This window comes from Aethalodelphis obliquidens, unplaced genomic scaffold (genome assembly GCF_003676395.1).
Source record: "Aethalodelphis obliquidens isolate GAN/ISIS:26980383/991018 unplaced genomic scaffold, ASM367639v1 scaffold38, whole genome shotgun sequence".
NCBI lineage: Eukaryota > Metazoa > Chordata > Mammalia > Artiodactyla > Delphinidae > Aethalodelphis > Aethalodelphis obliquidens.
Window position 1 is genome coordinate 1,691,770 of NW_020837982.1, and position 16,191 is coordinate 1,707,960.

The 16,191-nt window shown below is 37.2% G+C and overlaps 1 protein-coding gene across 7 annotated transcripts; it reads right to left on the minus strand.

The window, feature by feature from the left end:
* Nucleotides 1-369: 369 nt before the first annotated feature.
* Nucleotides 370-15,545, minus strand: ZNF207 (zinc finger protein 207). Of its 7 annotated transcripts, none has more exons than XM_027130299.1 (12): nt 15,363-15,544; nt 13,773-13,899; nt 9,393-9,531; nt 8,508-8,675; nt 8,313-8,388; nt 7,750-7,797; nt 6,612-6,682; nt 4,626-4,783; nt 3,357-3,449; nt 2,116-2,358; nt 1,364-1,523; nt 371-1,220 (listed from the first exon to the last, which is right to left on the minus strand). In XM_027130299.1, the coding sequence occupies exons 1-12, from the start codon at nt 15,401-15,403 to the stop codon at nt 1,060-1,062; spliced, it is 1,485 nt and encodes a 494-aa protein (XP_026986100.1). In that variant the 5' UTR covers nt 15,404-15,544; the 3' UTR covers nt 371-1,059. The 7 variants fall into 7 exon arrangements, with proteins under 7 accessions (XP_026986102.1, XP_026986100.1, XP_026986099.1 ...); XM_027130298.1 differs by having other exon boundaries at nt 8,508-8,678; nt 15,363-15,517; XM_027130301.1 differs by lacking the exon at nt 7,750-7,797 and having other exon boundaries at nt 370-1,220.
* Nucleotides 15,546-16,191: the final 646 nt, after the last annotated feature.

Here is a 16,191-nt window from a genome sequence, read left to right on the forward strand (position 1 = left end):
TGCACCTAAGCTTCTAGAAGTTTGCACCTGAAAAGCTTCTGAGGTCCACACAGTACCGCAGTCTCAAAAATAATCAGAAGGAAATGAATGGGTCTGGCACTAGGCTCTAAACATCAGCAGGAAGGAGGAAATATTAAGGTTTACATTTCAAATATCTATGATAGCTAACATATATTGACACACCAAGGGGGTGGAAAGGTGACACAATACGAAGATTTCATACCCATGTAATGACTCATAGGTATATCTAAGTTTTTCTGTCAACTGAAGGACTAACATACAATTCTACATATACTGTCCAGTTTAAAACATGCAGCTAAGGAACAACCTACAATTCAAAGACAGAATCCAATGATATATCAAAACTGCATTGGTATAACTACGAATTTTATTATGTGGACATCTACTGTGGCATGCATCTGTACAAACCTTTCAGGCAGTGGTCCACAGCTGGGTTATGAATAAAAAGGCATAAATTTTTCTCTCATTTTATTACAATGAAGTTTAACAGTACAGAAAAGTCACATGACCTTGGTGGGTCAGATTTCTTAAACCCTGAAACATGAGGAACTCTAAATACATTAAATATTGTTACACATTCAGACTTCCAATGTACAGGTACTTGAAGACAGTTACAGCCCTCACCAAGCTAGGTTGGGGACATGAAGTCCAACAGCATCTGAAATGCTGCGAAGGCATAACTTTACAAATAGCAACATAAGCTTACAGAACTTGCCTTTATTAGGGTGGTATGTTCATGTAATTCCAGCGCCTTCACAATATAACGAACCAAATTTACTATACTTCACTTCTAAAAACCTAGATGAAACATGAAAAAGAAGCCATACAGTATAAATTGCAACTTCAGGAAAAGTTCCTGCTTTATTATTCCAAATAAATTTTCCCATGTAAAATAAATGTCCAATAGTTCCTGGTATGTGGGAAGATAATGTTTGTTAAAGTCACAATGAAGCCTTATTGACGGAAGCTTGGCTATATAAACAGCACAAGTTGAGAAAAGGTTTAATCTCCAAACCTATTAGACTGGATGAAGTAAGATCAGTAACGGCCACCTTGCGACATTACAGGAGGTCTCATTCCCATCGGAGGTCGAGGAGGCCCACCTTGGTAAGGGGGCACCATTGGCGGTCCCTGCCCATACGGTGGCATAGCACCAGGAAGATAACCTGGCATGCCTTGATGATGACCACCATACTGACCTAAAAAACACATTTAAAACACAAAAAAATAGATTGAGTCTGTTGCCTTGTACTTTTAAATGCAATGCACTTTGCAGATAAATCTGTTTCACGTGTACACTCAGAAAATCCACTAAATAAAATAAATGTAAAAAGAGGAATACCATGAGGCGGCATCGGGGGTCTCATTCCTTGTTGCTGTGGGATGCCTGGCTGTGGTGGCATCATACCTCCAATTGGTCCAACAGGTGGATTACCAATGGGAGCCTGTCCTGGTCGAGGAAGATTACGTTGATATTTAGGTAACTGTGCTCTTCTCTCTTCCTAGGAATAAAAATATGTGAAATGTGAAACATCTGAACACAGGGAGTTAAGCATGAAGGTAAGCATCTAAAGTCTTTATATTTACAGAGTGAGACTAATTTTTAAATGTTCCCTTACATCCCAATTACTTTCACCCCACAAACCAGTCCAACTTAAAATCTTGATGCCTTAAGAAAACGTTACCTATTTTTATATTTGAAGCACGTTATATTGAACAACTTTCCAGAAATTATAAATTGCTTCAGCAAGAAACTGTGTAATGAAGAAGGTATATGGACTGCAAGGGACCTGCAGACTCTCACACTTGTTTCTTCAATTAATTAAATTTATGAACAACAAAAATAATTTTTGAGAGAGTAAGAACCCAACTTACTGTCTTCTTTTAGAAATAGTCTTAGGGGGGATGTATCTAAGATCAAAACATGCAATATTCACTTTGTTTTGTGGTTCTTAAAAATCAGAATGATAAAAATCACTTAGCATTCAATCAGATCATAAGACCACTGGTATACAAATTAAAACTTTTCAAATGGACAAGTTGCTACCACAGTACTCAATCAAACTCTGCTAGTAAAAAATGTAAACAACTTACCAGCGATATATCCTCATCTGGATGGATCAACTTACTGGTTGCACTGGTCGTCGTAAGTGTAGCAGGCTTACTTGTTATTGAAGCTGCTGGTTTAGCTGCAGTGCTATTTGTTGTACTAGTGGTTGAAGCTGTAGACTGTGTATATGCAGGGAATGTAGGCTTTGGGGGTTCTGTAGTTGTTGCAGGGGTACTATTTAAGGGCTTGAAATCTGTACCAACAGGTCCTTGGACAGCTGCCTGAGCCTGTAAAACATTATCTTTCATCAACAAAACTTCAAAATCCAAAACTGAATATATCTACTACCTATTTAACTTAAAAACAAGACACTAACATTCAATAAGGGACAAAACTGAAAGTTAAAATCATGAACAATCCACAAAATTCGAGATAACACATAATACCAAAAGATGTACATCCAAACCACAGCAGTGGAAACAAGAAACAAGTTAGACTGCTTATGTAACTTCTCAGATATCATCTATCTCTTCACCAGAAATTACTTAATTTACAAAGCTTTGTATTTATTCCTAATTGAAGATATTATCATAAAATGGAATAGCATATTTTCTATTATCATCATTCTAAATTCCTTTTTAAAATTAATCTACCAAGGAGCTCAAAAAAAAAATAGTTAAAAATTATAGAATACAAATGTTTGGATAAATTTCAGTTACTAAGTATAACATAAATAATAACTACCAATGGTGACACATTAAAGATATGTCCTTCAGAAGTATTCTTTATATAGTAATACAATGCCCTCCCAATTAACAATGGCTAGATTATTATGATGGACTAAAGAGTTTAGTAAGCTTTTAAGTATAAAGTTACCAAGTAATAAATTTGTTACTTTTCATAACACTGAACATCTGAAACATGTAAACTAGGCCAACTTTTAGAATCAAATGCAGAGTACTAAATTTCCTTACATTATATGTGATGCATTAAACAGCATAAAACAGAATAGCTTAATCATGCATCAGGCTAACCATTGGCCACTAAAATGCATTTACTGCTTACATGCTTTTAACCCTTTAGAACCATAGGAGTTTGGGGTATATTTTTTTCTATTAGTATGCGGTTCAAATTTTCAAATACCATTGATTTATAAGCCATTAATTTTACTTTAGAAAAATTAAACGTATTTTTGGGAAAAGATTTAGTTTTAAAGTAGGGTCCAAAGGGTTAATGAAGTTATAAAGCCATTTTTAACAATTTTAAACTGCAACTTCCTGCGTACTTGTGCTGCGCTAGGAAACAGAGCTTTAGAAGACGCAGACAGACTTTCTGAATTGGATGAAGCTGTACTTGAGCTTGTTACAGGTGTCCCCATCTGTAGCATAAAAGAAAGGAAACAATGAAAAGTCTCCAAACAAATGGGTGAAAATAAGCCACGTGGTAGACTTTTTTTTTCAGTATAGATTGCATTTTTCTAAATGCAAAATACAATGCAATCAAATCTGTTTTATAGAGGCAGGCAGTTAATGCATTTACAATAAACAGAGTGACACTATGAGCCTCAAAAAAACTTTCTAAATTCTACACCAATAAACCTAATTAACCACAGGTTTTTTCCCCTAAAACTAATGTTTTACACTATATTTCAAAACTGAAACCTTAAACTGAGAATTATGATGCATTATTGACACTTCAATCCAATTCTCCATCGATAACTACAATTTTTGCCAAAAGTTTATTAATAGGATAAACAAAATAAACAATAAACAAACCCCCCCACCTCAAAAACATGTTAATGTACTTAAAAAGTAATGCTTTTAATTTAGCAACTACAAACAGAAAAAAAATTGAAAAAAGAAAACATCTAAGGGATAATTTTAAGGTGAACAATGAAGAACATACATCCTGAGTGTCTCAATTCTGAATGAATTAAATACATCTGCTTAACTCTGAATCAAACTGGGGTGAAAAAGCGAAGGTAACAACCATTATATACATACTATATATAAAAGGATTTTTTGCTTCTGAGTTCTGGGGAGGGAAAAAAAAAAGGACGAGTAGGAAATATGAGTGTGACTAGGTCAAAAGACATTAAATGATGCCCTTCCAGCAACAGTGAGGCACTACTGTCTGTCACAATTCTAGACTAAAGGAAGAGCCCAAAAATTATTTGCTAAGGTCTTAGGATTTGTTGACTTTGGTTTTCATTCTACTCATAGCTCATTAGGTAAAGGAGGACCTCATAACACTTTTATGTATTTAAGTTCCCAGAAATTAAATTTTCATTTCTAACTAAAGCTAAGAATAACCAGAGTTCACAACTACAAAAAAATAACATACTACACTATTTTCTGGTTCCAGTCAACCTTCTGAGTAAAGGAAATCAATGTGTGCAAAAATGGAAGAGAACACCACTTCTTCAGTATAGTTAATAAACTGTATTAAGAAGATTACAATTTTTAAAATGGCTTGACATTTTCAAAGAGTTCAGTGAACAACTCCACTTTACCTTTAAATATAAGCACGCTCTTTTTCAGAAATTTAACCTTACCTGTCCTGCACTGGGGAAAAGAGGCTTAGTAACTGGAGGCTGTGGAGCTGGAACTGTTGCTGTTGGTGCAGGTGGTCTGTTAAGAATACCTGGCGCTGAAACAGCCTGTGCTTGAGTCATCGGAGGAATTCCAGGACGTGGAACAGGAGGGGGCATACCTGCAGAGAAGAAATACTGGAGTGGGACCCTGTTGCTGAAACATTTAGTTCAGAAAAAATACTTCCTCAAAACTTTGCCATTAAAACATACTAAATTAAATTAAAAATGATTCAAGGAAATTCCCTGGCAGTCCAGTGGTTAGGACTCGGCTTTCACTGCTATGGCCCGGGATCAATCCCTGGTAAGGGAACCAACAAGATCTCATAAGCCGTGCGGCACAGACACACACAAAACAAGATTCTATACTACGAAGTTATCAATACTGACGACTGACTGCTGAACTCAATGAAGCCCAAAGTACTTGGGCACCTGCCCCCTTGGAACAGTTTTGCCTCCAACTTTCTACACCTTTGCGTCTCTTCAGAATTTTGGGACGTGAAAGATACCACTAGAAACCCTGTATATGGGCAAAGCCAACAATTAGGCTTATTGATATTACTGATGCAGCAAATTTTTGAAACATATAGAATTATTTCAATCATCGAACAGACAGATGTTTCCAGAACTCTAATGCGAACTACAGTAAAAACTGTTAATAGGTCAAATACCCATAAAAATTATTCCAGAAACTAAGTTATTCCTTTAAGTGTGCTTTAAATACACAAATTTTCCTAAAATATACCACTCGGCATTCTTTGAAGTTCCTTAATGTAACTTAAAACTTTTACTGACTTCACATTACCAAATGAACATAGGTTATTTTTCTGTATTCATTTAAATGCCTAAAATTATCTCAGAGCATGATGTATGTGAAGCTGTTGCCTATAAATTAATGATTGCACTGGCATGATTCAAATTTTGCTGCTGATTTTTCTGTTCCTTTTAAACCAACTATCACTTGAGTACATCTGAATCTGCTATGGACTGCAAACCAAACTTGCTAGGATTAAAACGCTAGGCAATGGACTCAGAAAGCCTCATGAAGACCTCTGTGGCACATTTACTGGGCTAACCAAATCCCTTTCCCCACACTGTAGGCTAAAAAGTCAAGATACTTATTTCCCATGCTTCCCTGCACCTAGAAGCTCCATTAGACCTATTTCTGGCCAATGATATGTAAGAGGCTAAGGAGATTCTGGGAAAGTTACTTTGTTCCCTAATACAAGAAAAAGGAAAGCACCCTTTCTTGCCTGAGATTTTATAACTACTGAGTTACATGTCTGAGAGAGAAAGCTAAGGTTGGCAAAGTGGAAAATTTTTAAAGTATGGGTTCTTATTATCACTGGAGCCACTGAGTCTACCACTTTTAGGTTGAGTGAGATAATAAATACCTACGTGGTTTAATAGTTTGTTGGATTTCTCTATTACTTGTTAAGAGTCTCCAGTACTTGCCTAAAATATTCCTAACAGATATAACCACTCTTAAGTCACAGACTCAGTGACTCATTCTGGTGGCTTTGAGGACTACTTTTACTATCTATTTCAAAACTCGGAACTCAGAACAAAACGAGATCATCACATTTCTCATAGTAATTTTAAAAAGAAGTCACTAACCTATAGAAACTTTAAAAATTACACCAATTTTAAAACTGCACCTCGCAGTGGTTGAGAGTCCACCTGCCGATGCAGGGGACACAGGTTTGTGCCCCGGTCTGGGAAGATCCCACCTGCCGCAGAGCGGCGGGGCCCGTGAGCCATGGCCACTAAGCCTGCGTGTCTGGAGCCTGTGTTCCGCAACGGGAGAGGCCACGACAGTGAGAGGCCCGCGTACCGCAAAAAACAAACAAAAAAAAAAACTGCACCAATGCCCACAAATCTGCTGTCTAAAATACTTAAGAACAAAGCACTTCTGTCATATTAAAAAGGAAACTGTCTAACATTTCATACCTGGTGGCATACCAGGCATCAGAGGTGGTATTCCCGGTCCAGGTGGCATCATTCCACCCATTGGCATCATTCTATTAGAAAGCAAATTTCAAGAGACAACTAAAGTTAATTAACAGTATAAAACATTAGAAAATATTTTGGCTAAAGCCTGAAACAACAATAGATAAGACTTGAATTTGACCCCTAATATCAAATCAAGCTGAAAGAACACACAACACACTAAAACAATTCTATCAAAATAAATTCCCTAAAAACCAGCGAACTCTTTGTTTACCAGTAAAATAGGGGAAAAAATTCAGTCTTTGTTAACAGAACATTTTAATACATTTAAAGTCATTGAGAACAATTATTATACTCTCCTTAATATAAACAAGAGGCCTTATCCAAAATGTGCGTAACTGGAAAACAAAATCACCTTTTGTCTCACTTGGAAAATATCCACAGAATATTAATCAAAAAAAAACCCTCTATATTTTAGAGTTATCAGATTTTTTCAAAAAGAAAATACTGAATGTACTCTGTGGAGTAAAGATTTGTTTTGGACAGGCACGGAAAAACTACCATCAAAATTAAAGATAATCAAAAGTAAACTCAGAATCCCTACTTTTCATGTACGAAGTTGCTATCACTAAACCAGGACTTAAAAACACAACCCATATTTGTTTTCCTTTCCTTAAAAGAGCTCACCTTCAAATATCAGTGTCCAATTCACTTAAAAAATTACCAAGTTTGTGAATTAATGATTTAGGATTCTTATCAGAATAACTTCTATATATAGGTTTTATCAGAAGAAAAATCAATTACCTTCTATAGTAACACAGCACGTAATTTGGCAAAGGAATATATACTCTTTCTTAAATATCACCCCTTTTTACTAAGTCCCCTTACTTTTAGCAGTTTGGGGAAAACAGCTGCACAATTAGAAAATGCTTTGTTTATATGAGTCTATTACGATTTCCTCACAGATGTTTTAGTTCCCTCCTTTAAGAGATCTGTGTCAATCAGTTTGCAAAGTTTAGAAGTTTTAGTGAGGAAGATTAGAAAACTTCTGAAGTCAACTTAATAGATACCATTAAACACACAAAAAAATGACATTATGATTATACCTCCTGAATTACATTACGAATGAGATGCTTACATGTTTTCACCGCAAAATGACTGGGTGTATTTTCTCTGATGATGCAATCTGTGAAAATGTATGACAAAATCAAAATCTAACTGATTTTCAAAATACAGTGGGAAAGTGTATTGTATACCTCTCACATCCAACAATATTTAAATAAAAGTGATGGGCACGAGCACCTCATATTCATTTTAGTTCTTGATGACTTGACAAATAAATCATTTACAGAGTTTGCTTCTTCTCACAACTACGAAGTGTCATGGACAGTTTTGAATCTCAGAAACTCAAATCTACAACCAACTACTTTAATTACATCAGATGCAACTGAAGCAGATGGCTGCCTACATACATCCTAAAACCCAAAAATCTATTCTCTTCAGAGTCAAATTTATATTCCTTAAATTTATTAGTAGATCCCTTTATTAGGTAAGTTTAATAGTTACAGAGCCCATACCTTTTAGAAGCAAAAAGAAAAAAAAAAAACACAGCAAAGTAACATTTAAGTGATGTAACACACCCAAGTTGAAAAAGATCATTCTAGGCACAAGCCCACAAGTCAATTAAAAGAGTTTTCTTACCCAGGTGGCATTCCTGGCATAACTGGTGGCATTCCTGGCATCAGAGGAGGAACACCTGGCATTAATGGAGGTATGCCTACAAACAAGTATTTCAACCAAAAAAATAAAAAAGGGTTAAGAGGAAAAAATTAATACTTCTAAACTGTATCAACAAAGACCTGAGAGTGTTAAATTGTAAGAAGCCTTATGTGCTACCTGGAGGCATTCCTGGTGCTCCTGGAACTGGTGGTAGTCCTGGTTGTGCCATTGGCGGGATATAGCCTTGTTGAGGTTGAACAGGCTGTGGTTGAAATGAAGTTGAAGCTGCAGAGTCATCATCATCATATTCATCAGAATCCTCTTGTTGCTTCTTTTTTTGACTCTCTGCTAAAAAAGTTTAAATTAATTTTTCCCATAGAGTAAAAAAAGAAAACCTAAGCAAGTTTAAGACATTCAACATTTAAAATTTTTATTTCAGTGCAAGTAGCTCCTGAGATTTTTCTTCCAAAAAAACTCAGTTAACACTGCTCTTTACTCTTTAAATGTTTTTTCAATCTGTATGAAGCAAGAAGGTTAACATCCTTTCCCTATTCTATGGCAGGTAAAAACATTTTCCTAAAGCAGTTATACTTTTAAAAAACAGCTTTCTATTCCACTCCAAAAGGTAAACTATGAAAACTAGTCTGACCTCTCCAGAATGCTTTTCAAAACAAAAGATTTCATAGTTTATTAGTAAGTTTCTATCATTTGGATAGGAGAGGGCTGCAAATCCCAAGTCAAATACACCACTAAAAAAATTTACAATTAGTGGTTTCATAAATCAAAACAAGCTACCTTCCTTTTCAAAGGCCTCAACACTTGCTAAATCCACCTGGAATTCAGTTATGAGTAAAAATATAATAAAATGTATGGAATGATCCAAATGCTACCACATATACAAATAAGATACATTAACTTCGAACATAAGACAAAACAAAAAAACCTCAAATTGAAATTCTGAATAGAACTAACATCTACCATTAAATTTATACTTGAAAATATTGTAATACTACTCTCACTAGTTAAGCTATATCAAGAAAAAGCATACATCTTAGCATTTACCTTGTGTTTTCTGTTCAAGAAGTCGTCTTCTTTCATCCATGTCTTTTTCTGGAATACCTTCCATACCATATATTTCCAACTCTATGTCTGTTCTCCCAGGTATTGCATTTGGTACTGCATCTATTGTCTCTTTATGCACCTAACATTAAAAAACAAACCAAAAAGACCCCACACAAACAAAACAAAAACCTTCCATTAGATAAACAAAAGTGCCTCATGAAAGTCTTTTAAAGAGTACTTTTATATTACTCAGAGACCACTTAGTATAATGGTTAAGAATGACCGGTTCCACAGTGAGACTATGTGGATTCAACCCCCAGCTTTATGGCCTATTAGCTATGTGAGATTAGGCAAATTCTTTGACCTAAGCCTCAGTTTACTTCACCTATTCAGCACCTAACTTCTGGGGTCATTTTTAGGATTAAAACAGATACTGTGTATGTAAAAAGCACTTGGCAATGTGAAGCACATAGCAAGGGCTCAATAAATAATTTCAAGTTTACCTTATAACCTTGATTGCTTGAATTATTAAAAATGAACTAATAGTGCTACTCAAATCAGGGAAGTGTGAACTAAGTGAAGCTTATGAAGTCTTAAAATTAAGTATTAAAATAAGTAAATTTTCCAAGAATGTATCCTGAGACAGCTAGTAGCTACAAACCACAAAAGTGACATTTCCAATTAGCATTACCTGTAACTAATGAGTCACCTGAAGAGCTTAACACTGCCACAGTAGTGATCCTGTCATTTTCCACCTCTGAATTTATTTGGCAAATCACAAAAAGAAGTCCTTCAGAGGTTTTATTGTAAAATAAAACACTGGGGATCTAGCACCTTTTTTCACTGTATGGTTTTGCTAGATCAAACATTTCTAACCCTCAAACGCAAATAGCTTTTGCCAATATGCTAAAATCCCTGTCGGTCTTGGTTTCTTCCGCAAAAGGTATTACCTTAGGCTAAAGGATGTCAAGGTATTTTGCCTAAATTATCAGCTTCACCTGGAAGCTTATTAGAAATGCAAATTCTACGCCAATAAAAATTTTACAACAATAAATAAGAAATGCAAATTATCAGGCCACACCTGAGCCCTACTGAATCAGAAACTCTTGGGTGGAACTGCACATCTATCTAACAAGACTTCAAGGTGATTCCTTTGCATACTCAAGTTTGAGAACCACTTATTTAGGTTAATGACTTGGATATATTGGTCCAAGTAATACTCAATTTTTCTTTCCTTCCAAGACACTTTCATGGAAGAATAGAAAGGTAATTAAAGAAAACTAAGTATTTTCCTGGAAGAGTATGTCAAAGATTTTAAAAAGTGATATGCAAATCAAATTCACAAATTATCTTATTGTGATTAAAAGATCCATGAATAAAGCTACTCAATAAATGACAATCACCATTTCCTAAATTTTTTGGAACATGTTACTTCTCTTGATGAAGGCAGATGAAGTAACTCATACATATGTTCTCTGAAAAAATACAATTACATTCACATACACATTAACTAGTTTTCACTACATTTCTAAGTGATGAAGGAAAGAAATATCTTAATTAAAAGGTATTGGAAAGAGAAGAAAAAATAACGCCATTCACTCAAAATCTTCCCAACCTTATGTTACAGCCAGAATTAGATTTCTTAGAGTATTACATAGTAGAAATTAGTATGGTCTCGGCTGAAAAGATAGGCGCAAACATTGATGTAAAGTATCTAAATTACTAATGTCCTAAACTAATCTATAAAACTCCAGCATGTGTCTGATTTAACTGCCATGCCTATCTCACAAGCTCCTGTGAAATTATGGTAAGAACATATAAACAGAAGCACTTAGTCAATTAAAGATTATTACTAGTAGTTTAACTAATCTTCCAGCTTCCACTCACTCCATTTCTCTGCTCTTCTCTATAGTACAACTCCTTGAAATAGCACCTCTAGTTTCCCCTCTCATTTTCTCTTGCAAGCATTCCTATCAGCCTTTCATCCTCTACATTCTAGGAAATCACTCTTGGCAAGTAACCAATGACCTCTAGTTTGATTAATCCAATCTTAGTCCTGGGCTTAACTAACCTACCACCAGCGTTTGACTTAAATAAATAACTCACTCCTTGAAACATTTCACTTGGCTTCCACGGCACTACTCTCTTGGTTTTCCTACCTTTTCAATCTTGATTGGTTTCTCTTAATCTTCTGACCTCTAAATGCTGGGAGTGGCCCATGGTGGTGTCGTTGGCACCACTTTTCTATCTATATTCTACTCCCTAAGGACATATAATATCATGGCTTAAAATAGCCATCCTTATACTGTATCCCCCCAAATTTCTATCACCAGCTCCAACCTCTCTGAACTGCAGACCTATAGATTCAACTGCTTATATGACATCTCCATCTGGATATTCAACAGACCTCCTCAAAATCTCAAAACTAACATACCCACACTCAAAATTAACATAAGATGATCTTGATAGCCTCATCCCTAAGCCTATTTTTCCTGCAGCTTTCCACATTTCAGTACAGTCGTCCCTTGATATCAAGGCATGACTGGTTCCAGGACCACTCCCCCCAATACCAAGGATGCTCAAGTCCCTTATATAAAATGGCGCAGTACAGTTAGCCCTCTGTATCCACGGATTCTGTACACGTGGATTCAACTTACCGAATTTCAATTGCGGTATAATACGCAGATGTGGATACCAAGGGCCAAATGAATACAGTAACTCACTTTTCACACTGCTCAGGCCAAATACTTTCAGAACATCCTCCACTCCTCACTTTCTCATACTCCACATCTAATTCATCAGCAAATTCTCTGTCACCATCACCTCTTGCCTGGAACACTCTTGCCTGGTCTCCTAAGTGGTCTTACTGCACTCTACAGTCTACTCTCAACCCTGCAGCCAAAATGACTCTTTAAAAAGTGTGCCAAAGCATGTTACATCTCAATTAAAACCTCCCATTTCACTCAGTATTAAAGAAAATGGCCTACAATAGCCTGCAAACCCTCCTATGTAAAGTAAGCACATTGCTGTCCTTGCCCTCAATATAGGAGAATGCCCCTGAAGTGAAGGTCTTTCATCTGCTGTTCCCTGGAATCTCTCCCTCACCTCCTTTCAGATCTCTGTTCAGATGTCAGTTTCTCATTCAGGCCTGTACTGCCTTGTGGCCCTCCCCTATCCCCCCTACCTAGTTTTAACCCCTACCTAGTTTTAGTTTCCTCTGTCACATATCAGCATAAAATTAAATATTTATAGATTGTTCTCCTCCACAATGTAAATCTAAACTCCACAATGATGACTTTAATTTATTCACTGCTGTATATTCAGTGCCTAAAACACTGTACAGTACTGTCTCACAGAAACTTTGTGATAAATGGTCATGTTCTGCATCTGTACTATCCAATACAATAGTCATCCACCAGTCACTTGTGGCTGAGCACAGGAAATGTGACTATAATGTAACTGAGGAACTGAAGTTTTAAGTTTTAAATTTCTGTTTAAATAGCCACAAGTAACTAGTGACTACCACAGTGGAAAATTGTGGGTCTCATATTTTTAAATGGATACTGAATTGCTATTATAGCGACATAATTGGAGTGAAACAGATCTTTATAAACTTATTTTTAAACTCAGGGAAGCAATATCTTGTTTTAATTTACCTCCCTGCCTCCTACCAACAGTAGTTTCCAATGAATGGGGATTTGCTCATCTCACATCTCTCTAGGGTCCAATTAGGCAAAAATTCAGGCAGCTCTAGGACTGGCAAAAGTAGAAGAAATAATGTTGAATAAAAAAGGTACTTATTAGATCTTCAAAAATATAAATTCCAAAGCCCTCCCCACCTAGTAGTTAAGAACTCAAGAAACCTAGAAATTATTAAGTGAAACACAACGCCACCATTCCAAAAGAGGTCCATGGGATAAATGGTAGCTTAGCCCCAGGCAACAGATTTTAACAAATCGTTCAAAGACAGTGAGTAATGGTGGTTAATTATGTACTAATTCTTATGGGATTGGATTTGGTCAGACTGCCCACAAAATTTAAATCACTGATCCTTGTTCTCTTAGCCAAGTACTGACGAAATACTTCGTGATCTTAACCTAATTGTCATCCATCTAAATCTAGGATAAAAGGTATTATCAATAATTTAAAGGTAAATAGTAGCATAAACTCTTTAAACATGAAAAATCAATTGTTTATCTTCTCAATGGCTAAAGAACAGTTTTTTTTTTAATTTTAAAGCTTACTGGTCATCTTACCTAACCTTTTGCAATAAACAACAACAAAAAAAACTCTACAGCTATCAAAGAGAAATTCAAGATTTTTTCATGTTGTTTCCAAACTACAAGAGAGCAAAAATTAAATACGAAAGAAACTCCTTACCTGCATGCAATGAATAGCTAAGCCAGGTCCTGTATACAATTTCTTATGACATATATGACATTTAAAATGCTTTGCTTTTTGGTGCTGTATAAGGATCTTCTCATCATCAAAATCTCTATTACAATACCTGATCACTATTGTTAAGGTACAAAACTAGCACAATAGTGACACTGCCTATAAAAAATAAATCTGTAATGAAAGAGAATAGTAGTAACATTAAAAACAGGCAACAGCTAAAACCAAGAGTACTTTATATAAAGTCTACTTTTGATATTTATTATACAACTAAGGATTAACCTGCCACATAATTTTGGAATTTTCAATGTCCTGGAAGCTCACAATCTCACATTATCTCTTCACCACCCCTAAATAAACACATCTCAGTAGGCAGTATAGTTCTGTCAAATTCCCGCGTTTCACAGATTTATGTGAAATTAACTTTTCTTTTGTTCAATGTCTCAACATTTACAAATGCACACTGTGAACTGGAAGGGTTCAAAATGTTTTTAAAAAAAAAAACAAACCCAAAGTTAATGTGGACAGATCTTCAAAAATTAGAAGATAAAAATAATCGAAATACTAAGAATTTACCTAACATTTAAAATTTAATGTTTATATTATTTAGAATCTGAAAATAAGTTCATTGCGACAATTTCCTATGAACAATCCACAAAGCTGCTTGCAATTCCGTACGAATTTGTCGCCCAAAAATGTATATAAACTCACAGATAAGTTCTGTTAATAATACTGAGAATTCTTCTCTCCCTTGTCAGATTTTCCTAAAAGCACTTTACAAAATCTGTAACCGGTTTTCAACTATTATATAAATAAATGCAGCGTTTTTAGGTACCAGACAGTAAATAAAATCAACTGAAACGTAAAGTTTACTAACGTTTCGGGGGGGGGGGGAACCGACGCCACGTTTCCTTATTAAGAGGCACTTTCTCACTGCAATAAAACAGGTAAAAAGATAACAAGAAACCCCACCCTGTAAGAGAACGCTTCTCCAAGATTAAGGCGTCAGTGGGTGGGAGGCGGAAGCTAGATCTTCCCCCCACCCCCCAGCCAAAAAAAAGGGGGGGGTGGGGGGCGTCGAAATCAGGGTTGACTAACATAAGCCTTTACTAAACCACCGATTCTACAAAAAAAAAAAAAAAGAAAAAAGAAAAGAGTGGGTGACCGACTCCGGAAGCTCCCCTCTTATCCGCCACAGAGTCAATAAGCGTACTATACTCGAAGCTCAAGTCCCTTTGTTGAACCGTCACCAAAACAACGGAGTGTGGCAGAAGACTCCTCAGGGGACTCTGTCCTTGGTGAAGGGGGTCCAAGCCGCCTCCCCGCGGGTCAACGCTCGCACCAAACCAAGACCCTCCTGAGTCACGGAGTCCCACGACCCACAACTGACAGAGCTTCTCGCCCCAGGGACCCCATTTTCCGAGAAACCTTCCCAAATCTGAGCCCAGCCACCAAACCACCGACCCCGAGGCCTAAATCCCACTCTCCGCCATAGGCCAAAGCCAGGCCTCCCCGTCCCGGTCACCACCAACCGGCGCCCCCGCTCGGCCTCGACTTCAAACCGACAAAGGATACCAGCACCACGGCTTCAGCTGCTTCTTCTTCTTGCGACCCATAACTGCGCTCTACCGACAGAAAAAAAAGGAGGAGAAAACAAGCAGGAAAAACTAGCCAAAGAGTCTCTCACTCTTCCGACCCAACCGCCACCTCCGTGTCCCACAGGAAACAGCCACAAAATGGCCGACGCCCTCGCTCGCTGCTCTGCCTCCCGTCAGGCACTGCGGCCGGGGGCGGTGCCAGGCAGGGGAGGTTCACATGACGAGGCCTACGCCCTGAGTGGGCGGACACTCGCGCCAGCGGAGGGCCGGCTGCCATCTTGTCCGTGCGTCCGGTCCGGGTTCTCCCGTGCGTGCGAATTACTCCGGGTTTACTTTGTTTATAAAAGAGCCGATGATACGTAGGTGCGCCGAGACAGCGCGAATTGAAGAAAAAAAAAAAAAAACCTCAATAGGTTACCAGAGTAATTCAAGGTAAACTACAAATAAAGGATAATTGAGACAGCGCCCAATTTTTCTTTTGTTTCATTTCCCGGATTACTCCTTTCTGTAGTAACTGTCGGACGTTTGCCTACTAAGTCGAAGAAGTCGGAGTCTTTGCCTTGTAATTCACAGATCGGTGACGGATGCGTAAACGACGCAGCGTGACCACCGCGGTGACGGAAATTCGAGGTGCTGCGGTACCTCAGAGGAGAGGAACCGTTTACAGGGCCTTGGCGGTCATTGGGGTATCGAGGAAGGTTTCCTGCAGGGTCAATGGGAGCAAACGAGGTGGAGGAGAGGGTATCTCACTCAGGGCGCAAAAAGTGCACGTCTTTGAGCCTGAAAAAACGCTAGAGATAGTAGGG

Bases quoted from the DNA above. Each gene is read 5' to 3' on its own strand.
- ZNF207 (XM_027130298.1), bottom strand. From the start codon at position 15,403: ATGGGTCGCAAGAAGAAGAAGCAGCTGAAGCCGTGGTGCTG. The intron at 9,532-13,772 runs GTAAGGAGTTTC...TTTTAATGTTAG, and splicing joins TAGCTATTCATTGCATGCAG to GTGCATAAAGAGACAATAGA. The intron at 8,679-9,392 runs GTAAATGCTAAG...AAACTTTTTTAG, and splicing joins TCTTGAACAGAAAACACAAG to CAGAGAGTCAAAAAAAGAAG.